The sequence below is a fragment of the Elephas maximus genome, chromosome 7, assembly GCF_024166365.1.
Source record: "Elephas maximus indicus isolate mEleMax1 chromosome 7, mEleMax1 primary haplotype, whole genome shotgun sequence".
NCBI classification, from domain to species: Eukaryota; Metazoa; Chordata; class Mammalia; order Proboscidea; family Elephantidae; genus Elephas; species Elephas maximus.
Window position 1 is genome coordinate 31,521,546 of NC_064825.1, and position 27,729 is coordinate 31,549,274.

Sequence of the window (27,729 nt, forward strand, 5' to 3'; positions counted from 1 at the left end):
TCATATGAAAGGGAAAGAAGCCTCGGATAAGCAAAGCATTACTGAAAAAGAAGAAGAAAGTGGGAGGCCTCACTCTACCTGATTTCAGAACCTATTATACAGCCACAGTAGTCAAAACAGCCTGGTATTGGTACGACAACAGGCACATAGACCAGTGGAACAGAATTGAGAACCCAGATATAAATCCATCCACATATGAGTAGCTGATATTTGACAAAGGCCCAGTGTCAGTTAATTGGGGAAAAGATAGTCTTTTTAACAAATGGTGCTGGCATAACTGGATATCCATTTGCAAAAAAATGAAACAGGACCCATACCTCACACCAAGCACAAAAACTAACTCCAAGTGGCTCAAAAAACATAAAGACTAAAACGATAAAGATCATGGAAGAAAAAATAGGGACAACCTTAGGAGCCCGAATACAAGGCATAAACAGAATACAAAACATTACCAAAATTGACGAAGAGAAACCCGATAACTGGGAGCTCCTAAAAATCAAACACCTATGTTCATCTGAAGACTTCACCGAAAGAGTAAAAAGACCACCTACAGACTGGGAAAGAATTTTCAGCTATGACATCTCCGACCAGCGCCTGATCTCTAAAATCTATATGATTTTGTCAAAACTGAACCACAAAAAGACAAACAACCCAATCAAGAAGTGGGCAAAGGATATGAACACACACTTCACTAAAGCAGATATTCAGGCAGCTAACAGATACATGAGAAAATGCCCTCGATCATTAGCCATTAGAAAAATGCAAATTAAAACCACCATGAGATTCCATCTCACTCCAACAAGGCTGGCATTAATCCAAAAATCACAAAATAATAAATGTTGGGGAGGCTGCGGAGAGATTGGAACTCTTATACACTGCTGGTGGGAATGTAAAATGGTACAACCACTTTGGAAATCTATCTGGCATTATCTTAAACAGTTAGAAATAGAACTAGCATACAAACCAGAAACCCCACCCCTCGGAATATACCCTAGAGAAACAAGAGCCTTCACACAAACAGATATATGCACACCCATGTTTATTGCAGCTCTGTTTACAATAGCAAAAAGCTGGAAGCAACCAAAGTGTCCATCAATGGATGAATGGGTAATAAATTGTGGTATATTCACACAATGGAATACTACGCATCGATGAAGAACAGTGATGGATCTGTGAAACATTTCCTAACATGGAGGAACCTGGAAGGCATTATGCTGAGCGAAATTAGTCAGAGGCAAAAGGACAAATATTGTATAAGACCACTATTATAAGATCTTGAGAAATAGTATAAACTGAGAAGAACACATACTTTTGTTTTTATGAGGGGGGGAGGGAGGGAGGGTGGGAGAGGGTTTTTTACTGATTAATTAGTAGATAAGAACTGCTTTAGGTGAAGGGAAGGACAATACTCAATACATGGAAGGTTAGCTCAACTGGACTGGACCAAAAGCAAAGAAGTTTCCGGGATAAACTGAATGCTTCGAAGGTCAACAAAGCAATGGCGGGGGTTTGGGGACCATGGTTTAAGGGGACTTCTAAGTCAATTGGCAAAATCATTCTATTATGAAAACATTCTGCATCCCACTTTGAAATGTGGCGTCTGGGGTCTTAAATGTTAACAAGCGGCCATCTAAGATGCATCAATTGGTCTCAACCCACCTGGAGCAAAGGAGAATGAAGGACACCAAGGTCACACGACAACTAAGAGCCCAAGAGACAGAAAGGGCCACATGAACCAGAGACCTACATCATCCTGAGACCAGAACTAGTTGGTGCCCGGCCACAATCGATGACTGCCCTGACAGGGAGCACAGCAGAGGACCCCTGAGGGAGCAGGAGATCAGTGGGATGCAGACCCCAAATTCTCATAAAAAGACCATACTTAATGGTCTGACTGAGACTAGAGGAATCCCGGCGGTCATGGTCCCCAAACCTTCTGTTGGCACAGGACAGGAACCATCCCCGAAGACAACTCATCAGACATGAAAGGGACTGGACAGTGTGTAGGAGAGAGATGCTGATGAAGAGTGAGCTAATTGTACCAGGTGGACACTTGAGACTGTGTTGGCATCTCCTGTCTGGAGGGGGGATGGGAGGATAGAGAGGGTTGGAAGCTGACAAAATTGTCACGAAAGGAGAGACTGGAAGGGCTGACTCACTAGGCAGAGAGCAAGTGGGAGTACATAGTAAGGTGTATATAAACTTATATGTGACAATCTGCCTTGATTTGTAAACGTTCACTTGAAGCTCAATAAAAGTTAATTAAAAAAAAAAAAAAGTAGAAGAGCCTCAGTGAGGTGGACTGACACAGTGGCTGCAGCCATAGGCTCACACATAGCAAGGATTGTGAGAATGGTACAAGACTGTGCAGTGTTTCATTCTGCTGTACACAGGGTTACTATGAGGCGGCCTCAACTCAAAGGCACCTCCCAACAACAACAATCTTACAATGGGTATTTCTTAATTCAACACATCACATAGACCAACAATATATATAGTCCTGTTATACAAACAAATACACAAAGGGCCCTGATGGTGCTCAGCTGCTAACTGAAAGATTGGACATTTGATCCCTCCCAGTGGCACCTTGGGAGAGAAGCCAGGTGATCTGCTCCCATAACAATTACAGAGAGGAAAATCCTACAGGGCAGTTCTACTCTTCCTCTAGGGTTGATATGAGTCAAAATTGACTCCACAGCACCAAACAACATCAACAACACAAGGATTTCACCAGCTAAATCATTGCAAGCTACCTGGAGATAATTATCTAGTCACACTCACAATATACGCAATCAAGTAATATATAAACTAATAGAGCAAAAATAATTTATCTTATTAATTCATAAAATATATAGGAAGAAGAGACTGCATGTCTTTGGGTGGTACAAATGGTTAACTTGCTCGACTGTTAAACCGCTAACTGAAAGGTTGGAAGTTCAAGTTCATCCAAGCATCCCTCAGAAGAAAGGCTTGGAAATCTGCTTCCCAAAAGTTTCAGCCATTGAAAACCCTATGGGGCACAATCTACTCTGACACACATGAGATTACCATGAGTAGGAATTGACTTGATGGCAGTTGGTAAGTTTAAAGTAATGAAATCATTTCTAGCTACTAAATTCTTAGATTGGCAGACAGGCAGATGAATTAAAATTCCTATTTTTTAAAAGAAAATAGGAGAAGTTGAATTTGTGGAAACTGATTACTCACCTGTGTGCACTGGTAATGGGTTTTCCCATTATCGTTCAATGAATTGTTGCTGTTAGGTGCCGTCAAGTTCAAAAGTCCAGCTAAATTCACTTCAGGGATTAGGTGGTCATCTATGGTAGCACTCAATTTCAGAAGTCTCCACGGCCGAGGCAACTCAAAACACAGTGGATCTGAAGAAGAATGAGTTTGCCTCCTTGGGTGATGTTTTATAGACCCTCTGAAGGCCACACCCATTTTCTCAAACTGATTGCGTTTATCAAGCTTTCAGAAAGGGATTGGTGTAGATGATTAGATTTTGTTTTGCATAATAGAGAAACACTCTGATGCCAATGATTGAATTAACTACTTTTCAATCTGCTTAAACAAACTGCCACACTCAATGTCTAGTAGGAAGTCATGCCTTGAGTCAACCTGTGAAAGTCATGAATTTGTTATTTTTTAAATAAATGAACCCCAGAATATGGACTTCAACTCTCTGAACCTACATCCATTCTTTTCTTAATATTTCTTGAGAAAATTTATACAAATTGGCAATTGAATGCTTGCATGAAGGTGAACAATGCATCATCCTCCCATCATCATAGGTATATTGTTGTGGTACCGGGAGTGGGGTGTTGCTCTAACAGATACCTAAAATGTGGAAGTGGTTTTGAAACTGAATGGTTAGAGGGTTCAGAAGAAAGTGAGGAAAACGGTTTACACCGGAGACAGGGCAGATGGTGAGGAGCGGCAACAAAGAACTGGCCAGCAGCAGAACCAGGAGACCAATGCCAGACAGTTCTGGAGGCAACCCACAGAATGAGAGAGCTGAGTGCCTTTGTACAGCAGGCTTCCTGGCAAAGTGGGGTGCCTCTGGGCACTGACTGGTGGAGCTAGGCTTGCCAACCCACAGAGCATGAGAGTTGAGTGCCTTCTGGCTGAAGTTTACTGGCAGAGTGGGGTGCCTCCAGGCACTTATCAGTGGAGCTACAGTGTTTTTGTACACTTGCCCCAGTAGGGCAGATGTGAGAGTGAGGCCCGAGGTGGGAGAGGCCAAGGAACCACGCAAACAGGGCACCTGCAGTGGAATCGGGACAAGATGGTGGACAACGTTGCTGAAGAGAAGATTTTGAAGCCAGTGGCAGTCTCTACTGCCCCAATATCTTTCCACTTCAGACACATCTCCACCCATAGGTGGGTGGTGGGCCTTAGAAACAGTGCGAGGGCCACCCTGTAGGAGAAATTTTTCTTCAAGACTGTGAAAGGGAGGAAGCTGAAGAATGTGAAGCCCTCAGAAGCCCCAGAATGTGAAGCCCTCAGAAGCCCCCAGGGAATTTGTCATCATCTTGATCCAGAACGGACATTGCAGGCAGCTACTGACTCAGCCACCTGGAGCATCCAGAGATGCTGAGGCCTTGGTGGTTGGGGTGGTAATGTCCCAGGCCATGAAGAAGCTCATTGAGGAATCTGAGAAAACTCTGGAGGAGACAGAGAATGAGGGTGTCAACTCCAGGCTCACTGTCTCCATGATTCAGAAAGGATGAATCCTCAAAGGAGAGGAGGCAGACAGTGAGGAGGCAGATTACGAGACAGTGCCTGTGGAGGCCTATGGGCTAGCCATGCTGTGGGGCATGGACCGGAAACCTAGTGAGGCCATCGGCCATACTTTCAATCAAGTGGTGAAGCCTTGTGTCAACTCAGAGAGGCCCAAGTCACTAGGCTGGATGACTCAGATGGAGACTGACCTCTGTGACCCATTCCAATCTCCCAGTCTCTTCCCAGTTTTGTACAGTATAAAAAAATTGTTTTCAGTAAGACTGGAATATTATTTTTGAATCTACCTCTTGCAAGTGCAGTATTGATATAGGAACAAGGACAAAGATAAATGGGCCAGAAACAATGCTAGAAACAAACCCCAATTCACCAAAATCATTTCAAATTAGAAAAAAATTAACTTTTCAGCAAATGAACCCCCACATACCAGCTTTATAAATTTTTATTTTTCAACTAAGGACTTTTATTTTTAACAGTTTAAAAAAGGTAGAAAAGACGATGTCACTAGTTTATGATTCTAACAAATGTCTTGGAAAATTTGGAAATGTTTTGGCTGAGGTTGGCTTTAGGAACAGTTGTATTTTAGTTATTGATTTTATTTTTTCATTTCAATGCAAGAATTTTATGTAAGGCCAGCTTTGACCACCACTACAGAATGGAGATTTCTTTTGCCCTGCAGACTCCAGATCAAGCCTCCAAGGTCTCAAGAACTAGGGCAGGGCCCGGATTCTCTGTCTGGCAGTATGCATCCCAACTCAGGAGAAAGAGGAATGAAAGGCTGAGAAGCCCCAACTCAGGGGGACCTCTTAAACAGGGAAGAGAAAGAGTTGCGTTCAGGTAAATTGGATTTTATTTCTACTTGAAAAGGTGATAATGACAGGTTTATGTCTCCAATCCATTTAGTCCACTATCGATGGGGTGAATTGAGATACAACCTTGGACTCTTGAGAAACCCTCCTTCTTTTACTATTGAATCCAGATACCCTTTGTGGGGTTCAGGAGAGCCAAGCTGTGGATCTGGAGAAGCAGCTCAGAGTGCTTAAAGCATCTCCTCGTGGACACAGAGATTCTGGGGCCCACAACAGCCTGAGCCAGATGAGAGATGGAGAGGCTCTGAGGAGCAGAAGTTACCGTCAGGAAGAGAGAGGGAAGGACGGAGCCCCAGTTTCCCCGATACCCCTTTCATATGTTCAGGAAGCTCTGTGAGCACCCAGAAGGCCACCAACCCTTTGCTTTAGTCCTCTGAACTCTTGGATTTTCCCTGAATTGAGCCTTCCGGGAATAGAACAAAAAGCGAGGTCCAGCTCTGGGGACAGAGGGCAGAAACTCAGCAGGGAGAGTGTATCTGCATTAAGGGGACCAGCTAGTCACATGTCTGGCTGCATAGGGGGTGGGGGTAGGAGGGTGGGAAATGACGTTTTGGGACCTGCAAGCCCCAGGGATCTCCTGATCCTCCTGCACCAGTGGATGGAACCAGTCAGATGGGGGAGGGGTGATCTGAGGGAAGTCTGGGAGGAGGGAAATGCATGACTGAAAATCATAGGGAAAAGGGAGCTATTTATTTCTTGAGACCGCTAGACAGAAGAAACTCTCTTTGCTCCAGAAACAAGCAATGGCTCCACCAGAAAGACGAGATTGCCCTTGCTCTGAGGCACCAGCTCCCTGTACTCTTCTTTGAAATACCTTCCTGTTGCTGTTTTTAGGTGCCCTTGAGTAAGCTCCTACTCACAGGGACCCTATGCACAACAGAACAAAACCCTGCCCAATAATGTACTGTCCTCATCATTTTTGCTATGTTTGAGCGCATTGTTGCAGCTGCTATGTCAGCCCATTTTGTTGATGGCCCGCATCTTTAGGCTTTCTCAAATTCGTGTACAATAGAGAAAACTTGTTTATGGTTCTTTAATGATGGGGATTCATCTGATTTCTGATAACTTTATTAAGACATCATTTTCTTATTTTAAACCTTATCAACGTTCACATTATTTATCGCGCTTTCTTTTGTACTGAAGGGATTTTGCCAGGTTGGGAGGGAAGCACCATAAGCCTCAGAGGCTGGAGACCAAGGAAGCTTGATCCTGCCCAGTCATCCCTCTCTGAAGCTCATAGTCAAGAAGAATCAGTGAGTCTCGATTTGTTTGTTGTTGTTTGCTGTGCCACAGATTGATTTTGTATGCCCTTTCTTGTCCTGGCTTTGTAACTCCCGCCTAAGTAATTCGGTGGGACTGTGCAAATGAGGATTTCAGAACTACCATGAAAGGATAGCCAGGAGTGGAGCAAGTCCTTTGGACCAGGAATCCCTGTGCTGAGACCGTCCCAGATCCAGGAGACATAGAGAATGCTTTTGAAGTGAAACGGCAAGACAGTGAGAAGCAGCAACAGAAAAATATCGGCAGTACAGGCAGCAGAACCAAGAGACTGGCAGGAGATCTGCAGGAGAAATTCAGATACATATAATATGATATACATATACATATACATATGATATATACTTGGAAATGATAGTATATATATAAAAATATACTATACATGTTGTATATATATACACACATAAATATGTACCTATATGTGTATATATATCTATATATACTATATGTAGAGTATATACACTATAAGTATGCTGAAGGTGAGAGTCAGTTGCACCCTGAGCAGCAGAAAGTAGATGGGATTTCTTCCCAGAATAAATGCAAACATTGCCTGGAAAACTAGTGCCCCAAATAAGAGGGCACTGATTGTATGGAGAAGCTCATTCAAATGAACCAGTTAAGTACTAATTTTTAATTTTTATTTTTTGAATTCAGAAATAAAAATAACATTGAAAGCTATGAGTTAAATATACAGACATAAATACTGCAGCCCACATGACTCTGACAACTACTAGGATTGGAAATGACCAACTCCTTCCCTCAAGGAGTGGGTGAGAGAGATCCTAGGAGTTGGATAGTTTCCTTCATGGCACCTATCAAATATTTCTCAACCCAATTGCAGTGCAGGAATTCAGAGAGCTCAAAAGAGAAGGTAAAGGTCCACCTCAGACTACTTCAGCAGCTCCTCAGCCAGGTTCTTATAATGGTCCTTCAGGGTCTGTGGGATGTGCTGCCAGCATCTACCAATCTCCACCCTGCGCTCTCTCATGGGCTCCCTACTCAACCACATATCCTGGTAGAACTTGCGGTATCCATCCATGGGTGGTGCTTTTTGTACTCTCTGTGGAATTTCAACTCCTTGTGAAGTGACCAGTCTCCAGAGAAGACCTCATTTTGTTCACATTTCTCTGAGAACACTTTTGGGTTTGAGTCTGGCACTTCTTGGGGGCATCGGATTTCTTGCAGTTCTAGATGAGATCAGGACAGTCTTTCTGATATTGAGCCAGTTTTTCTTCACATTCCTTTCTCTCCTTCTCGAAATCTTGAATATATTTGAGTTTCATCTTCTCTGGGAGCTCTTTAAATTTCTTGGATGGAACCTTGGCCAGCTCCTGGTTGCTCAGCTCAGGGTGCATTTGGGAGTACTGGGAACACTTCTCCTTGGGGGAAGTCCGGATGTTTCTTATATTTTTTCATTTTGGAGAGATTGTTAACATGTTCCTCAGCTTCCAGGACTAATTCTTTCAAAGTACTAGACTCCCTTAAATTATAAGAAATCTCCAACCCTGTGTTTTTGTACATTTGTCCAGAAAAAACTCTGAAAGCTACCATTTTCCCAGTTCATATGTGACTGAGTTGTTTTGAACTTTTGCTTATCATTAGGAGGGAGGTTATTCTCCACACTTTCCGGTAACATTAGGGCATCTTCTTCAGACCAGTGATCTTGGCCTTTAGGCAACGACATTTTTAAGTCTTTGGGCCACTTTTATGATCCTAGATATCCAGAAACCTCAATAGGAGCTCAACCTTCTTCACTTTCAAGATTCAGCAAGTGAATTATTTCTTGAAGTCCTACAGTGTTTGTGATACTATTGTTCTGAAGAGAAAGAGAAAAAAAAAATTATTCTCTTCCTGGAATGAATGAGAAAAACTCACCCTATTGAGATATATTCCTTGTGTGATTTAGTTTAACCTTACCGAGAAAACCGAGTGCCGTCGAGTCGATAATTTAGCCTTAGCAATATAAATAAAAATTTGCCCAATCTCTGAGTTTAAATTTACACTTAGTTTTCAGATGCTACATCTGCACTTATCCTCTTATCCCAGCCGACCTTCTATCCAATCTCACCAGAACTACCTTAAATAAAAAATAGAAGCAAGAAAAAAAGATTGGCCACTTATTCAAGAGGCTTGGGATAAGAGGAATTTTCAGGGGAAGGAATAAAAACATTAAAATAAGAGAAATAGCTAAAAGAGAAGTGACTTTCAGTCCATAGTGCCCTGAGGGTGGCCAGCTTCTATTTGGAGCCAGGTAGCCCTCCCTCTCCTCCCAGAAAATGCATGCTGTTGTAAAATTGTTTTATGAGTTGCATATCAAAACCTGAACCTGAATTAAATGACTGATTTATGGATTCTTTTGGACCCTGCACTTGGGAATAAATGCTTTCTGAGGAACCAAACTGATTCTTCCTTCGAATGGAAAGGATTCAATGAGAATTATGTAACATTTAAAATATTTCTCTGGTTAACTGTTACTCATCTTTAAGCCTCAGCCAAAGTTTTACATCCTTTACAAAACCCCATCAAAATACCGGACAGTTACTGGAGAGTAAACAAATGTCAGATCTGATTCCTCCTATTTTTCCTCATCTCAGTGTATCCAACCAGTTACCAAAATAAAATTGAGAGAGTAAAATAGCAATTAAGAGGTTGTAAAAATAGACGTTATCAGTGAGGAAAGTGGGAAATACCCTATAAAAAGGGAGTTTAAGAGATTTTAGTGAAGGAGCTCCTCACAATGTTGTGTGAAAGGTGAAAGGAACCAACGATGGGATAAAGCCCTCGAAGTCTTGCAACATGAGCACATTTCAATTTTATATTTTTGGTTTACCCGAGTATTACATGTAAATCACCAACATTTTGTGAAACACAGAAAAGCAAAAGAATAAAATGAACTCAGTTTAATCCCGTATTTCCTAAAGAACCTGTATGAATATTTTGGAATGATATTTTATTATTAAATATATATCTCTTACTTCAGAACAGAAAGGATGGTACTAGGAAAGTTGGTTAAGAAATAAAAAGAAATCCTTTCGGGTGTTTTTAAAAACTGTGGGCCCCCTATGAGTGAGTAGTTGTGCTTCGGAATCTAAGATCACTTTTAAAAGCAGAAGCGTAAAGCCTTACTTGCTGTGTCCTTTAACATTTTCGCCGTAGAATCCTTCAGGATTGAAGCTTGAGGCTTGAATTGTTTCTTCATTTTTTTCAGCTTGAGAAATGCTGAGTGTGTTCTTCTCTTTTGGTTTTCTATTTCCAGGTCTTTGCACATGTCATCATATTTCTTTACTTTGTCTTCTTGAGCCTAACAATAACAACAAAGCCTTACTAGCATCATACTCGAAATATCTGTACATGTATCATGGAAGTTTTCAAAAAATCAAACCCTGTGTGCCATCGAGTTGATTCTGACTCATTGTGGCCCTATAGGACAGAGGAGAATTGTCCCATATTGTTTCCTAAGCTGTATTCTTTATGGGAAATGATGAGCACATCCTTCTCCGGTGGTGTGGCCAAATGCCTGGTGGGTCCACACCGAAGACCTTTTGGTTAGGAGCCTAGTACTTAGCCACTGACCCACCAGGGCTCCTATGCAAGGTTTAGAGGCCAGGTGGTTCCTTGTCCTTCTAAAATCTCTGTATCCCGAGCACTAAAACTTTTGTTGAGACACACATTAGGAGAGGAAGGCATATAGGTTTGATTATGAAATTTTACCAAAATTGGAATATGAGTTATTTATTCTTCAAATATTCTTTCTGTGTCATTTTTTCCATCATTTGGGTTTTGTTATAATGAAAGTTATAAACTAAGTCATAAAAAGAGAGAAAAGTGATCTTTAAAGATGCTGGCCTGGAAATGGCAATATCACTGGCATAGAGCTGACATGATTGGCCCTGGGAAAAAAACACACCAGGGAGGAAATCCTGGGTGGCCACTGATTTAGGGAGGGAATTCTGGGGTCTGGGCCACCAGGAGGCCCTCTAGGATGCAAGAAGCCCTGTAGACCTCTCTGTCTGTGTGGTTGGGCTTAGCTCCACAGAGGGGCAGAGAGAAGAGTTCTACTTCCTTTCTACTTTCTTTTTTTTTAATTTTGGAAACTTCCTGTCTGCCTATTTTTTATTCTTATGAATATTAGTAATACATAAGTAGTGGTATCCTTTTTATGGAAAAATAATTGGGTTTTGTGTATTTACATTGCTCCTATCTTTGTTGTTGTTGGTGGTGCCATTTAGTCTATTCTGACTCATAGCAACCCTATATACAACAGAAGGAAACACTCCCAGTTCCTGAGCCATACTCACAATCATTGCGATGTTTGAGCCCATTGTTGTAGCCACTGTATTAATCCCTTTCAAGGAGGCTCTTCCTCTTTTTTGCTGACCTTCCATTTTACCAAGCATGATGTCCTTCTCCTAGGACTGGTCCCTCCTGATCACATGTCTGAACTATGTGACAGGAAGTCTAGCCATCTTTGCTTCTGATGAGCATTCTGCCTCTACTTCTTCCAAGACAGATTTGTTCCTTCTTCTGGCAGTCTATGGTATATCGGATATTGTTTCTGAACACCATAATTCAAAAGCATCTATTCTTCTTTGGTCCTCTTTATTCACTGCCCAGCTTTCACACGCATATGAGGCAACTGAAAACACCACGGCTTGGGTCAGGCTCACTTATTCCTTAAAGTGAATTCTTTGCTTTTTAAAACTTTAAAGAGATCTCCTACAGCAGATTTGTCCAATGCAATGCGTCGTCTGATTTCTTGACTGCTGCTTTTGTGGCTGTGGATTATAGATCCAAGCCAAATAAATGCTTGAGAAGTTCAATCTTTTCTCCATTTATCTTGATGTTGCTTATTGATCCAGTTGTGAGGATTTTTGCTTTATGTTGAGGCGTAATCCACGCTGAAGGGTGTGGTCTTTTATCTTCTTCAATAAGTGCTTCAAATCCTCTTCATTTTCAACAAGCAAGGTTGTGTCATCTACGTATGTCAGGTTGTTAATGAGGCTCCCACCAATCCTGATGCCCTGTTCTTCTTCATAATCCAGTTTTTCAGATTAATTGCTCAGCATACACATTGAATAAGTATGGTCAAATGATACAGCCCTGATGCACACCTTCACTAACTCTGAACCGTGCAGTATCCCCTTGTTCTGTTGGAACACCTGCCTCTTGGTCTAAGTACAGTTTCCCCAAGGCATAATTTTAAGTCTTCAGGGATTCCCATTCTTGGCACTGTTATCCAGCTTGAACTTGAATATGAGCAATTGATGTTCCATTCCTCAGTGGACCTCTGTCTTGTTGGGACTGATAATATTGAACTTTTCCATTGTCTCTTTCCACAAATGTAGTTGATTTGATTCCTGTGAGGTCCACATGTTTACTCACCATTTCTGTTGTTGAAAAAGGTATTTACAATAAGGAAGTCATTGGGCTACCAAAATTTGATCATGTGATCTCCAGCATCATTGCTATCACCAAGGCCATATTTTCCAACTACCAATCCTTCTTTGCTTCCATCTTTTGCATTTCAATCACCAGTAATTATCAATGCATCTTGATTGCATGTTTAATCAATTTCAGACTGCAGAAGTTGGTAAAAAAAATTCAATTTATCTTTGGCCTTAGTGGTTGGTGTGTAAATAGTCTTATTAACTAGACTTCCTTGTATGCTTATGGATATTATCACTGACAGAGTTGTACTTCAGGATAGATCTTGAAATGTTCTTTTTGACAATAAATGTGACGCCATTCCTCTTCAATTTGTCATTTCTGGCATAGTAAACCATATGATTGCCTGATTCAAAATGTCCAATACCAGTCCATTTCAGCTCACTAATGCCGAGGATATCCAGCTTTATGAGTGCCATTTTAGTTTTGATGATTTCCAATTTTCCTAGATTCATATTTTGCACATCCCATGTTCTGATTATTATTGGATGTTTGCACTTGTTTCTTCCCATTTTGAGTCCTGCCACATCAGTAAATAAAGGCCCTGAAGCTTGACTCCATCCGTGTCATTAAGGCAGACTCTACTTTGAGAACGCAGTTCTTCCCCAGTCGTATTTTGAGTGCATTCCAAACTGTGGTGCTCATTTTCCGGGACTATATCAGACAATGTTCTCCTGTTCTTCATAAGGTTTTCACTGGCCAGTTTTTTCAGAGGTAGACCCCCAGGTTCTTAGTCTGTCTCAGTCTAAAAGCTCTCCTGAAATGCACTAACGACTAATGGCAAAGATGAGCAAATTGAATATTTTTACCAACTTCTGTGGTCTGAAATTGATCAAAATTATCCAGATGCATTGATAATTACTGCTGATTGAAAATGGAAAGTTGGAAGCAAAGAAGGATCAGTAGTTGGAAAATATGGCCTTGGTAATAGAAACGATGCCAGAGATGACATGATAGAATTTTGAAAGACCACCAGCTTTTTTTGTTGTTGGTATTCTTTTTTTTTTTTAATCGAACTTTAGATGAAGGTTTACAGAACAACCTAGTTTCTCATCAAACAGTACGTACATTGTTGTATGACATTGGTTAACAATCCCATGACATGTCAACACTCTCCCTTCTCAACCCTGGGTTCCCTATTACCAGCTTTCCTGTTCCCTCCTACCTCCCATTGTCTGCCTCAGGGTTGCTGCACCCCTTTAGCCTTGTTTTGTTCCATGGACTTGTTCAACCTTTGGCTAAAGGGTGAACCTCAGGAGTGGCCTCAATACTGAGCTGAAGAGGTGTCTGGGGGCCGTACTCTCAGGGTTTCTCCAGTCTCTGTCAGGCCAGCAAGTCTGGTCTTTCTTTTTCAGTTGGAATTTTGTTCTACATTTTTCTCCAGCTCTGTCCGGAACCCTCTATTGTGATCCCAGTCAGAGCAGCCAGTAGGCACCATCTAGTTGTACTAGACTCAGTCCGGTGGATGCCGTGGTAGATGTAGTCCATTAGTCCTTTGAAGTAATTTTTCCCTTGTATCTTTAGTTTTCTTCATTCTTCCTTGCTCCCGAAGGGGTGAGACCAGTGGAATATCCTAGATGGCCACTCACAGGCTATTAAGACCCCATATGCTACTCACCAAAGTAGAATGTAGAACATTTTCTTCATATACTCCGTTATGCTAATTGAGCTAGATGTTCCCTGAGTCTATGGTCCCCACAGCCCTCAGCACAGCAATTTGGTCACTCAGGGAGTTTGGATGTGTCTATGGAGCTACCATGGGCTTGCCTTGTACAGGTTGTGTTGGCTTCCCCAGTATTGTGTACTGTCTTGTTCACAAGTTCACCAAAGTTGCTGCTTGTCTATCGTCTATTAAGCATTTTTCCATCCCTACCTCTCCCATCCCTTGTCTCCATCAAAAATTATTCTTTTTATGTCTAAACCGTTTCATGAGTTTTTACAGTAGGGGTCTCATACAATATTTGTCCTTTCGTGATTGACTTATTTCACTCAGCATAGTGTCCTCCAGGTGCATCCATGTTATGAGATGCTTCACGGATTCATCGTTGTTCTTTAGTGTTGCATAATACTCCACCGTGTGTATGTACCTCAGTTTGTTTATCCATTCATCTGTCAATGAGCATCCAGGTTGTTTCCATCTTTTTGCTATTGTGAACAAAGCTGCAATGAACATGGGTGTTCATATGTCTATTCGTGTGACAAATCTTAATTTCTCTAGGATATATTCCTAGGAGTAGGATTGCTGGATCATATAGTATTTTTATTTCTAGCTTTCTAAGGAAGTGCCATATCATTTTCCGAAATGGTTGTATCATTTTGCATTCCCACCAGCAGTGCATGAGAGTTCCAATATCCCCGCAGCCTCTCCAACATTTGTTATTTTCTGTCTTATTCATTTGCGCCAGTAATGCTGGGGTGAGATGGTATCTCATTGTGGTTTTGATTTGCATTTCTCTGATGGCTAGAGATCTTGAGCATTTCCTCATGTGTCTGTTGAGGAAATGCTTAAATGTCTTTGCTGAAGTGTCTGTTCATTTCCTTTGCCCATTTTTTGATTGGGTTTTTTGTCTTTTGGTCATAGAGGCATTGGATTTTCTTGTGGATCTTAGAGACTAGATCTTTGTCTGGTTTGTAATAGCCAAATTTTTTTTCCCAGTCTGTAGGTTCTCTTTTTACTCTTTTGGTGAAGTCTTTTGATGAGCATGACTCTTTAATTTTTAGAAGATCCCAGTTATTGACTTATCCTCTGTAGCTTGTGTGTTGTTGATTGTGATTTGTATCCTGTTAATTAGGGCCTCTAGTCTTGATCCTGTTTTTTCTTCTATGAACTTCACAGTTTTTGGCTTTATATTTGGGTCTTTGATCCATCTTGAGTTAATTTTCGTATATGTTGTGGGGTATGAGTCCTGTCTCACTTTTTTTCAGATGGGACATCCAGTTTTGCCAGCACCATTTGTCTTTTCCCTATTTGGTGGACTTTGGGCCCTTGTCAAAGATCAGGTGACCATAGGTGGATGGATTTACATCCGGGTTCTTAATTTTGTTCCATTGGTCAATCTATCTGTCATTGTACCAGTACAAGGCTGTTTTGAGCAGATTCTGAGGTCTGGTAGTGTGAGCCCTCCTACTTTATTCTTCTTCTTCAATAGTGCTTTACTTATTTGCGGCCTCTTCCCTTTCCACATAAAGTTAATGATAAATGTTTCCATCTCTTTAAAGAATGTTGTTGGTATTTGGGTCAATATTGCATTGTATTTGAAAACCACTTTGAGTAGAATTGTCAGTTTCACAGTGTTGAGTCTACCTACCCCTGAGCATGTTTTTCCATTTATGTAGATCTCTTTTGGTTTCTTGTGGTATTGTTTTGTAGTTTTCTTTGTATAGGTCTCTTACGTCCCTGGTTAGATTTATTCCCAAGTATTTTATTTTTTAGGGGCTATGATTTTTTTTTTTTTTATGATAATTGCTATTGCTTTCCTGATTTCCTTTTCATCATTCTTTTTATTGCTGTATAGGAATCCAACTGATTTTTGTGTGTTGATCTTCTATCCTGCTACTCTGCTGAATCTTTCTATTAGTTCCAGTGGTTTTCTCATGGAGTCTTTTGGATTTCCTAAGTATAGTGACGTATCATCTGCGAATAGGGACAGTTTAACTTCCTCATTACCAATCTGGATGCCCTTTATTTCTGTTTCTTGCCTTATTGCTCTAGTTAGAACTCCCAACACAATGTTAAATAGGAGTGGTGATAAAGGGCATCCTTGTCTTGTTCCCATTCTCAAAGAGAATGTTTTCAAGTTCTGTCCATTGAGAATGATGTTGGCTGTTGGTTTTGCATAGATGCCCTTTATTATGCTGAGAAACTTCCCTTCTATGCCTATTTTATTGAGAGTTTTTTTATCAGCAATGGGTGTTGGACTTTGTCAAATGCCTTTTGTGTGTCGATTGAGATGATCATGTGATCCTTTTCTTTCCTTTTATTTATGTAGTGGATTACGTTGATTGACTTTCTAATGTTGAACCATTCTTGCATAACTGGAACGAATCCTACTTAGTCATTTTTTTTTTTTTTTTTTGATATGATGCTGAATTCTATTCGCTAGAATTTTGGGGGGAATTTTTTTGCATCTATATTCATGAGAGATATTGGTGTGTGATTTTCTTTTTTTGTGGTGTCTTTGCCTGGTTTTAGTATCAGAGTTATGCTGGCTTCATAGAATGAATTTGGAAGTATCACTTCCTTCTCTATGATCTGTAATAGTTTGAGTAAAACTGGTGTAAGCTCTTCTCTGAATGTTTGGTAGAATTCTCCAGTGAAGCCATCTGGGCCAGGACTTTTTTTGGTTAGGAGTTTTTTTAAATTACTTTTCCAATCTCTTCTCTAGTTATAGGTATGTTCAGATTTTCAACATTTTGTTTCAGTTTCGGTAGGTAGTATGTCTCTGGAAATTTGTACATTTCCTCTAGGTTTTCAAATTTGTCAGAGTATAGTTTTTCATAATACTGTGTTATAATCTGTTTTATTTCAGTTGTGCCTGTTGTAATGCCTCCATTTCCTTTCTTAATTGGGTTATTTGCATTCTCTCCTGCTTTTTTTTTTTTTTAGTTTGGCCAGTGGTCTGCCAACTTTGTTGATCCTTTCAAGGAACCAACTTTTGTTTTGTTGATTCTATTATTTTTCTATTCTCTGTTTCATTTATTTCTGCTCTGGTCTTTATTATTTCCTTTCTTCTGGTGGCTGTGCATTGCTTTTGCTGTTTTTTTTTTCCTATTTGTTCAAGTTGTGTAACTAATGTTTTGATTTTGTCCTTTTCTTCTTTTTGATGTGTGCATCTAGTGCTATAAATTGACACCTAAGGACTGCCTTTACTGTGTCCCAAAAGTTTTGGTAGGATGTGTTTTCATTCTCTTTTGATTCCAGGAACTTCTTGATTCCATCTTTGATTTCTTCTATTACCCAGTGGTTTTTCAGCAGGGTGTTATCCAGTTTACATATAATTGATTTTTTCCCCTTACTTCTCCTGTTGTTAATTTACATTTTGATGGCATTGTGGTCAGAGAAGATACTTTGTATTATCTCAATGTTTTGGATTTTGTTGAAGGTTGCTCTGTGGCCTAAGATGTGGCCTGTTCTGGAGAATGTTCCATGTGTGTTGGAAAAGAATGTGTACTTTGCAGCTGTTGGGTGGAGTGTTCCATATATGTCTATGAGATCAAGTTGGCTGATTGTGCTCTTCAGCTCTTCTGAATTTTTGTTGATTTTCTTACTAGATGTTCTGTCCTTTACTGACAGTGGTGTGTTGAAGTCTCCTACTATTATTGTGGCACTGTCAATTTCTGTTTTTAGTGCTGTTAGAGTTTGTTTTATAGATTTTGGACCCCTATCATTGGGTATGTAGATGTTTATTATGGTTAAGTCTTCATGATGGATCATCCCTTTAGTAATTATATTCTTTGTCTTTTATGCTGGATTTTGTTCTAAAGTTTATCTTATCTGAAATTAGTATTGCCACTCCTGCTCTTTTTTGGTAGTTATTTGCTTGATATATTTTTTTCTATCCTTTGATTTTTAATAGATTTACATCCTTGTTTCTAAGGTGTGTCTCTTATAGAGAGCATACTGATGGATCCTGTTTTTTTTTTTTTAATCCATCCATCACTTTTTTATTACAAATAACTTTTTACAACATAAACCATCACTATATGCATGGACCTTGCTGGATGGAATACATCGGAATTAAATCTACTACATTTCTGGAGAGACTATGGAGAAGCTCAATATCATCACTTAGAACAAGGCCAGTGGCAGACCACTGAACAGGCCATGAATTGTACATGTGCAAGCTCAAGGTGAAGTTGAAAGAAATTGAACAAGTCCATGAGAGGCAAAGTAAGATGGTCAGAATCCCACCTGAATTTAGAGACCAGCTCAAGAATACATTTGGTGCATTGAACACTAATGACTAAAACCAGAGAAGTTATGGGATGACATCAGTTACATTATACATGAGGAAAGCAAAAGGGCATTAAAAAGACAGACAGAAATAAAATACAAAAAGAAGATTTCAAAGGATGTCTTGAGAAGACAAAGTAAAGAATTATATTGAAATATGCAAAGACCTGAAGTTAGAAAATCAAAAAGGAAGAACATGTTCAGCATTTCTCAAGCTGAAAGAACTGAAGATAGAATTCACATCTCTAGGTGTGATACTGAAGGATTCTATGGGAGAAATATTGAACCACTCAGGTAGCATTACAAGAAAATGGGAGGAATACATAGAGTCACTCTATCTGAAAGAATTGGTCTACAGTCAACTATTTCAGGAGGTAGCCTATGATCAAGAGATGATAGTACTGAAGGAAGAAGTCCAAGCTGCACTGAAGGAAATGGCAAAAAAAAAAAAGGCTCTAGGAACTGACAAAATACCAATTGAGATGTTTCAACAAATGGATGCAGTGCTGGAAGTGTTCACTCCTCTATGTTGTGAAATTTGGAACAGTTTCCTGGCCAACCGAATGAAAGAGATCCATATTTGTGCCAATTCCAAAGAAAGGTGATCCAACACACAAGTAAAATTTTGCTGAAGATCCTTCAAAAGCCGTTCCAGCAATACATCTACCGGGAACTACCAGAAATTCAAGCTGGATTCAGAAAAGGACATGGAAAGAGGGGTGTCATTTCTGATGTCACATGAACCTTGGCTGAAAGTAGAGAATACAAGAAAGATGTTTACTTTTGTTTTATTGACTATGCAAAGGCATTTGACTGTGTGGATCATAACAAATTATGGATAACACTGTGAAGAAGTGGAATTCCAGAACACTTAACCATGCTTATGAGGAATCTGTACATAAACTAACAGACATTTGTTTGGACAGAACAGAAAGAGGGATTACTGTGTGGTTTAGAGTCAGGAAAGGTGTGGGTCAGGGTCGTATCCTTGCAGCATATTTATTCAATTTGTGTGCTGAGGAAATAATCCCAGAACCTGGCATCAGGATTGGAGGAAGGCTCATTAACAACCTGCCATGTGTAGATGACACAACCTTGACTGCTGAAAGTGCAGACTGCTTGAAGCACTTACTGATCAAATACTATAGCCTTCTGTATGGACTGCATCTCAGATTAAGAAAACAAAAATCCTCACAACTGAACCATTAAGCAACAACATGATAAATGGAGAAAGGATTGAAGTTGTCAAGGATTTCAATTTACTTGGGTTCACAATCAATACCCAAGGAATCAGCAGTCAAGAACTCAGATGACATATTGCGTTGGGCAAATCTGTGGCAAAAGGCCTCTTGAAAGTGATGAAAATCTAGGATGTCACCTTGAGGATTAAGGTGCTCCTGACACAAGCCACAGTGTTCTCAGTTGCCTCATATGCATGTGAAACCTGGACAATGAGTAAGGAATACCAAATAAGAATTGGCGACTTTGAATTATGTCGTTGGAGAAAAATATTGAACATATCATTGACTGCCAGAAGAAAGAACAAATCTGTCTTGAAAGAAGTACAAGAATGCTCCCTAGAAGCAAGGATGGTGAGGCTTTGTCTCAAGCAGTTTGGACAAGTTATCAGGAGGGATCAGCCTCTAGAGAGGGACATCGTGCTTGGTAAAGTGAAAGGTCAATGAAAAAAAGTATGACCCTCAAGGAGATGGATTGACACTGTGGCTGCAACAATGGGCTCAAGCACAGCAAAGATTGTGAGGTGGCACATGACTGGGCAGTGCTTCCTTCTGTTGTACACAGGGTTGCTATGAGTCAGAGTGGACTTCCTGGCACCTAACACCAACAAGGGTGAATTGTTGAGTATGATTTTACTAGATCATGATGAAGGAGTAGAATATTTCAGACTGACATTTGCACTGTAGATAACCAAGTTTCTTGATGATGCAAACACTGTGTTCCTGCATTAAACTGTTAAGATGGAATCCCAGTCATATACTCTTGTAACTCTAGCCAGCTCACAAATGAGGTGAATAAAAACAGTATGTGTTTCAGGAAAAGGACCACAGGACTTGATTTTAATTGAAAGGAAATTAAGCCAACAAATTTTGCATTGCCACACCAGCTTTATATTTACCAATGATAAAACAAAGTTATATAAAAATGGAACAACCTAAGGGAGAGTAAAATATGATTGATCAGCTTCAACTGAGACAGGCTCCTTCAGATATGCAGTGCCCAAGTTCCTCACTTCTCCATGATCATGTGTGGGCTCCTTCAGATATGGAGTTCCCAAGTTCATCACTTCTCCATGATCATGTGTGGCCAGTGCAAAAAAAAGGCCGGAGCGAGTAATTGAAGGAGTAAGCGGGGTATTCCCATATGAGGGAATTTTTGGCAACATTAACAAAACTCACACTTCCACTATTAAAATCAACAAACACACCAACCTTCCCCAGAGGTTTCTCTATGTACTGAGAAAGCACAGGGGAGGTGGTGAAAAGATGGTAACCATTATCCCCCTTCACACATAAAAGAAGAAATGTGTCCCCAGATTCAATCACTGAGCAGTTCTTCCTTAGCCAAGTATCCTTACAGACCCCTATAGCCCAGTCCCAAGAGCTGTCCACATGCATCTCCCAGTAGTGTTTTCCAGAGCTGAAGGCCTGGGCTCCCCATGTAGCAAAGTAGTTGGATCTTCCAGATGGAAAAGGCACCTCTTGAAGGTCATGTCTAAATATCAAACTTCTCACGTCATCAGACAGCATGATATCGTGACTGCTTGCTTCATAATTCAAGGAAATGTTCACTGCGGAAAGAAGAGAATATTCCAGTCAAAATCAGTTTTTAAAGTCTTACGAGATCTAGAGTGTCATTGGAAAACCCACCAAGACTTTAAGGGCAGCTTGGTTGGAAAATGTCATTAGATTCAGGGGCTACCAGTATATCTGCAGAATTAACAAACACCTAATCTCAATGGAAAAAAATCACAAAGATTTTTTACATTTCACTTTCCATTAGAAACAGAAGACCTTCCCATAAGGCCTAGTCATTGCTATGAAATTAACTTCAGTGCCCCTCTTCAGGGGAAAGATCCTTAGAAATAAATAATTGGTGATCACTTTGCCAGGCATACTATGATACTCCAGTTAAGGAAACAAATTCCAATTAAGAATAAAAAGATCTAAATACATCTTCTTGGAAGAAGTTTTCTACTAAGAATTTTCTGGATTTTATTCCTGCTTTCACCTCAGGCTTGGTCTTCATCTGCATGCCAGTCTAACCTCCCTGGTTTAGGTCTGCTATGGAATTCTGTATACTGTCTCATCAACCACCAACTTGTTTTACTGTTGTTCTTCACAAATTCTTATTTTATGCCTTTCATTATTTTATGTTTATGGACAAAATTTTCTAGCTATATCAACTACAATGTGCATTATTACAAATTCAATTACTAAGAAGCTTTACAGCAAAAATATTTAAAAAATTACAATTTGCCAACTGTTATGGGTTCAATTGTGCCTCACCAAAATATGTGTCACAAATCCTAACTTCTATGTCCGTGTTTATAATCCCACTTGGGAACGGATTATCTCTGTTGTGCTAATGAGGCAGAATTACTGTAAGATGTCTTGAGTCAATCTTTTTGAGATATAAAAGAGATTAAAAAGCAAGCCAGCAAGCAGAGGTGGGAGAGGAAAGACACCATGCCAAATGAAGTTCACCAAGGAGCAAAGGAATAAGAACTTCGCAGGGCAAACAGAGGGTAAGCCTTCCCTTAGATCCGGCACCGTAAATTCCAACTTCTAGCCTCCTAAACTGTGACAAAATAAATTTGTGTTTGTTGAAGCCCCTCATTTGTGGTATTTCTGTCATAGCAGCACTAGGTAACTAAAACATCAATCCTATCACCATAACTAACTGTACTTTAGTTAAAACTTGAATGCCCTAACTAAATATGCAGTTCTATATGACTAAATGAATGAATAACTGGTATTTTATCTCAGAATGGTTCTAGGAGCCCCCCTTTTTTTTCAGAGCTTAAATATATATTTAATTTTTTTTCTACTGAACACTTTTTTATTGTACTTTGCCTGAAGGTTTACAGAAGAAGCTAGCTTCTCATTAAACAGTTAGTACACATATTGTTCTATGAAATTGGTTAACAACCCCACGACATGTCAACATTCTCCCTTCTTGACCTTGGGTTCCCCATTACCAGCCTTCCTGTCCCCTCCTGCCTTCTAGTCCTTGCCCCTGGCCTGCTATGCCCCTTTAGTGTCATTTTGTTTTATGAGCCTGTCTAACCTTTGGATGAAAGGTGAAACTTCAGGAATGACTTCATTACAGAGCTAAAAGTGTATCCAGGGGCCATACTCTCAGGGTTTTTCTCCAGTCTCTCTCAGACCAGTAAGTTTGGTCTTTTATTGTGAGTTAGAACTTTGTTCTGCATTTTTCTCCAGTTCTGTCCAAGACTCTCTATTGTGATCCCTGTCAGAGCAGTCAGTGGTGGTAGTCAGGTACCATCCAGTTGTACTGGACTCAGTCTGGTGGAGGCCATGTTAGTTGTGGTCCATTAGTCCTTTGGACTAATCTTTCCCTTGTGTCTTTAGTTTTCTTCATTCTGCCTTGCTCCCGAAGGGGAGGGACCAGTGGAGTATCTTAGATGGCCACTCACAGGCTGTTAAGACCCCAGATGCTACTCATTAAAGTAGAAAGCAGAGCATAGTCTCTATGAACTGTGTTATGCCAATGGAGCTAGATTTTTCCTGAGACCATGGTCCCCACAGCACTAGGAGCCCTTTTTGATTGTTTCCTGTTTCTCATTGTCTAATTTATTACAGGCATGAATCACATTTATCCTTTCACCAGCTTTCATTTAGATTTTTTCATGTTATCCCAGGGCCACCATGACTATAAATGTCTCTTAGGAGGCTGTTCTCTCCTAAATCAAGGGTTAATAAAAAGGGAAGCATTGGGAATAAAAAACCAAACCCATTACTGTCAAGTGGATTCCAACTCATAGTGACCCTACAGGACAGAACAGAACTGTCCCATAGGGTTTCCAAGGAGCAGCTGGTGGATTCCAACTGCAGACCTTTTTGTTAGCAGCCAAGCTCTTAATTGCTCTGGCACCAGGGATCCATATTATCCAAAGAAAACCATTATTGAAGGACAATGTATGGGGTCCCATCATTGGGTTGCCACTCACCTTGGAATTGGTTGAACCTGTCTATCAGTCCAGTGATGGGCCTGGCACTGAGTGCTGGGTTCACAGGCTGGGGCATGTGCAGTTGCACGGACTCACTCCTACAAGGGGAAAGATTCAGGTAATCTTTCAGGTGCCAAAGGGCTCATCACAGTATGTACAAAAGATGTCAGCATTCAACAGAATAATATGTTTCATTGGAACTCCTTTCTGATATTGTAGTGTACCTCCATGATCCTGGGAGAAGACTGTGCAATTCTTAGGGATTCTTTCTTTTCTTCTGTCCCTGCCTCCACCCCCTTCTTATCATAGATGCCCGTCTCTCCTCTAATGCCTGGGAAAGCTAGTCCATGCACTTTAATATGTTTATGATTTTGAAAACTAAAATCATGCATAGCTGTTTTCTAGTGACTTCTGTGTTGAACCCTACAATGTATATCTCCATGAGCACAGAAAGACAAAACAAAACTAAATCCTGATAGAGTGGGCTAGAAAATTATATTCAGTAAAACACACACAAATACATGCGCTCACATAAACACACATGCACACGAAATTTACTATCTCAATAACTTCATTTTGGTAGAAACACTTTGATCTCTTTACTAGCTCTCATGGTGCTCTAGTTTGCATTGAAGGCCAAACTTACCTTGTCCATGTGTCTTCCAAATTCTGTAAAGAGAAATAAAAGGAAAAACTCAGAATTCTTCAGAAATTCTTTTTTTTTTATGCCTAATCTTTGGATTTGGGAAATTTCAAAAAAATATCAAACCCTCCTTTCCTCCCCACCGCCCCCCGCCCAGGATTTTATAAATGTCCTTTACTTTTCCTCTTTAAAGGAAAATCACAGTACCACACATTGACAGAAAATAAATTCTCGATGGCTAAGGGCTCTGAGGGTGAGCAAAGACAGAGCAGGACATGAGTAGGGACTGCATTGCTAAAACCATCAGTTGTCTACAAGGTGGTCTTTTCACAGGGCTTGTTTCCAAAGGGTAATGTGCCTCAAAACGAGCACAACTCAAGCCTAGGACTTCCAAACAGAAGGAGGACAGGAATGCTAGCTTTTCCTCTTGGTCATATTGCCCACCTGGAGACAAAAAGGTCTACAAATAAGTTGTTCCTTTCTGTTGGATAGAAAAGTGAATTAAATCAAGAGAATTGAGAAGGGAAACTACTCTCACAATTCCCCAAAGTTTTGTTGTTCCTGGTTAGGATAGGAGTTGAAGTTTATATCATATTCACTTGGACAATAATAGTCTTGACAGGAGCAGAAGATGCAGAAATAAGATTTTGGTTTGAAATATGTAATGGAAGTCAAAGATGTGAACTTGAACTAATATCCTCATTTCTTACCTGGAGCAGCTCCACGTCTGGTTTATGGCACAAATTCAGCAGCTCCTCAAACATTTCTCTTAGGTGGTTTTGTTTTTGAACCATTGTGGTTTGACTTTTCTTGAGTTGCTGTAAAATCCTTTTGCGTTCACTTTTCAGTCCCTCTAAATGTTGTTTTTCTTCCCTGTGGAGAACTGGATCCAACTTCCGATACTGATCTCTGATCATGTCTCTCCGTAGGCATATATAATCCTGCAGGGACACGGATTTCCTAGATCACACACCCAGGCTGCCTTTATCCTTCACCACTTAAACCTCACTCATTTTTCTTTGATTCATGATCATGTAATCCACCAACCTACAAACATGTTAAATTCATGTCTTTCCACTCACCAGAAACCATGCTCATCCCTCTTTCCTTACTTTATTTTTCATTCTTTGTTAACTACAGAAACCCATCCTTTCCTCAAAACACTATAATTCACTTCTTAAGTTCCCGAAATTTCTGTAGAAATTTTTTTCAGAGTTAATTTTTAAAATACGTTGTTGTTGCTAGGTGCTACTGAGTCAGTTCCAACTCACAAGGACACTATGTACAACAGAATGAAAAACCGTCTGGTCCCAAGCCATCCTACCCTAACGATCTTTTTTATGTTTAAACTTATTGTTGCAGTCACTGTGTAAGTCCATCTCATTGAGGGTCTTCTTCTTTTTCCTGACCCTCTGCTTTACCAATATATGTTCTCTAAAATATGAAAGATTACATGTAAAAAGATAAATTTACGCTTGATTATTTAATATTCTCATCTGTTACTAATTTAGCCTCTGATCATAAATTTCCTCAATCCTAGCCTGATCATTCACTCTTAGCAGAAATGTTGCCTACTAGTCTGAGGATTAGAAATCATCAGACAAAACCTCCCTAAAATTCCTAATCCCATACCCTCAATCTGATTTCTCCCATCACTATCCCTTGTTGCCATGGATGGGATTCCTTCCTAGTAATGAGTACTTAAGCCTTCAGGGTCTCATTTTGTCCTAACATTATAGGAACATTAACCCTTCCCCCATTCTATGACCCCTGCCAATACCCATGTATTCATTCTCTCCTCACCAAGTCCTTTTCTTTCTCTTTTCCCCCAGTTTTTCAACGTGTTGAAATTTCTCCCAATTGATCCTATATGATTCTCTAGCTACTACATTATCGCTTTTCACTATCACAGGTACACTTCCTAAATTGCTATTTAAACCTTTTTCTCCCCATGGCCGTCTTTATACTAATCAGTATGACATACCTGTAGTTCCCCGTTATGTACTGTTTCATTTCTAGATTTCACCTCTGTCAGAAATCTCTGCTTGAAATGTCCATGGATTTTTTACACTTGTCTTTTAAAACTCAAATCGATTGTGAACCTCTCTCCAAAACTTTTTCTCAACTCCTGACCAACGGTTTTTGAACTTCTCCAAATCCCTGCATGTGCCTCCATTTCAGCACTTTTTGCACTTTGTTCTGATGGCCTTTTTCTCCCTTGATTAAAGCTCAAGTTCTCAATAGGTAAGGTCCCAGCATGTCTTTACCAAGCTGGTTATGAGGAAAACGTGGTCTCATGCTTACCATCCACAGGTTGATTATTCTGCACTCCTCATTTAGATTTCTCTGATTTTCTTGGATCTTTTCCCATAAAGACCTCATTTGTTTTAAAAGCTTCTCCTGTAAAAACAAAAATACTGAATTAAGCACCAACAGAACAAATATTATAGATTTCAGACCCTTACTGACAGCTAAAGACCAGGGATGTTAGATGAACATACTTTCGGGAAAGTGGAAGGGTCATGTTTCACTGGCTACCCGATAGTCATCACTTCTGGGAGTTTCAGGCTATAGAGCCACATAAAGTAATGAAACAATTTTCCTGAGAAAAGTGTCAAATAAAGGCTTTATGTAATGTAATTAAATTTCCTATAAATATCTTGCTAATTCTCTATACTATTATCCTACATGTTTGTCCAGGATTACTAAATATGCTTCCAGTAAAAAAAAAAAAAAAAAAAAAACCACTTGTTAAACATGTAATTTTTGTGGCCAGGAGCTATTTCTAAAAATGTGAGTGTTATGGTGTCCTGTGCTTCACTTTGCATAATTAAATTAATAATCATTAAGCGAATTGCCCTGCCACTCGAATACAGCCTCTGTGAAAGCAGATTTCCTTACCTATTTTATTCACAGCTTTACCCTTCCCACCTAGAACAGTAGCCAGCACATATAAGACTCCCAGTGATGAGAGAATTAATCATAATCATGGCACTCATCTTCCTTATACTCTCTTAGCTCTATTATTCTCCAGCTTTCAAAGGCTTTCAGAAGCATCACTTACCCGGTACTTCTCAACAGCGTATTCAATGGAACAGTGTCTGTGAGCCTCGTGCTCCTGAGAGGAAGAACAGAGCAAACAGACTAGGTTCTTGCTCTCTTCACAGAACATCTTCTTTATCTCCTTGTGTGTCCCACACATCTGATCCTCAGAGCTCAGGAACTGGCAGAGACTGGCTTGTCTAGCCAGGGACACCAGATTCTTCACAAGAATATTGGATTTGATGTCTGTCTTCTTTGATATTTCCCCACATAGAGGACAACGGGTAGTTTTGGCTTCTTCCCAGGAAATGTATAGACAGGGCCTACAGAAGCTGTGCCCACAGCCTATGGTGACAGGGTCTATAAGGTAGTTCAAGCAGAGGCAGCAAGTGAGTTCCTTTCGGAAGGCTTGGGAGATGTTGGAGTCCATTTTCCTGAGGGAAGAAAATCAGGAGAGTTTGTCATTTGCCCCAGAGAGACAAAAGACTAAGCAAACTTTTACTCCAATTGTGATTCAATAATATACTTATGTCTAGGCCTGATATAG

The 27,729-nt window shown here is 40.1% G+C and overlaps 2 protein-coding genes across 2 annotated transcripts in view; both read right to left on the minus strand.

Annotated features, from left to right (window-relative positions):
• Nucleotides 1-27,729, minus strand: part of LOC126078921 (tripartite motif-containing protein 43-like) — a 458,981-nt gene that overhangs the window by 340,455 nt on the left and 90,797 nt on the right. The gene's annotated exons all lie outside the window — the stretch shown is intronic.
• On the minus strand, nucleotides 20,601-27,612 carry LOC126078842 (tripartite motif-containing protein 43-like). Its single transcript, XM_049889660.1, has 6 exons — nucleotides 27,205-27,612; nucleotides 26,445-26,540; nucleotides 24,851-25,081; nucleotides 24,144-24,166; nucleotides 23,498-23,595; nucleotides 20,601-21,094 (listed from the first exon to the last, which is right to left on the minus strand). Exons 1-6 carry the CDS (start codon nucleotides 27,610-27,612, stop codon nucleotides 20,601-20,603), a joined length of 1,350 nt encoding a protein of 449 aa, XP_049745617.1.

Coding starts and splice junctions, on each gene's coding strand:
- LOC126078842 (XM_049889660.1), bottom strand. CDS start 27,612: ATGGACTCCAACATCTCCCAAGCCTTCCGAAAGGAACTCACTTGCTGC. Junction 25,082..26,444: donor GAATAATCAACCTGTGGATG/GTAAGCATGAGA, acceptor GTGTCCCTGCAG/GATTATATATGCCTACGGAG. Junction 24,167..24,850: donor CAGACGTGGAGCTGCTCCAG/GTAAGAAATGAG, acceptor TTCTCTTTACAG/AATTTGGAAGACACATGGAC.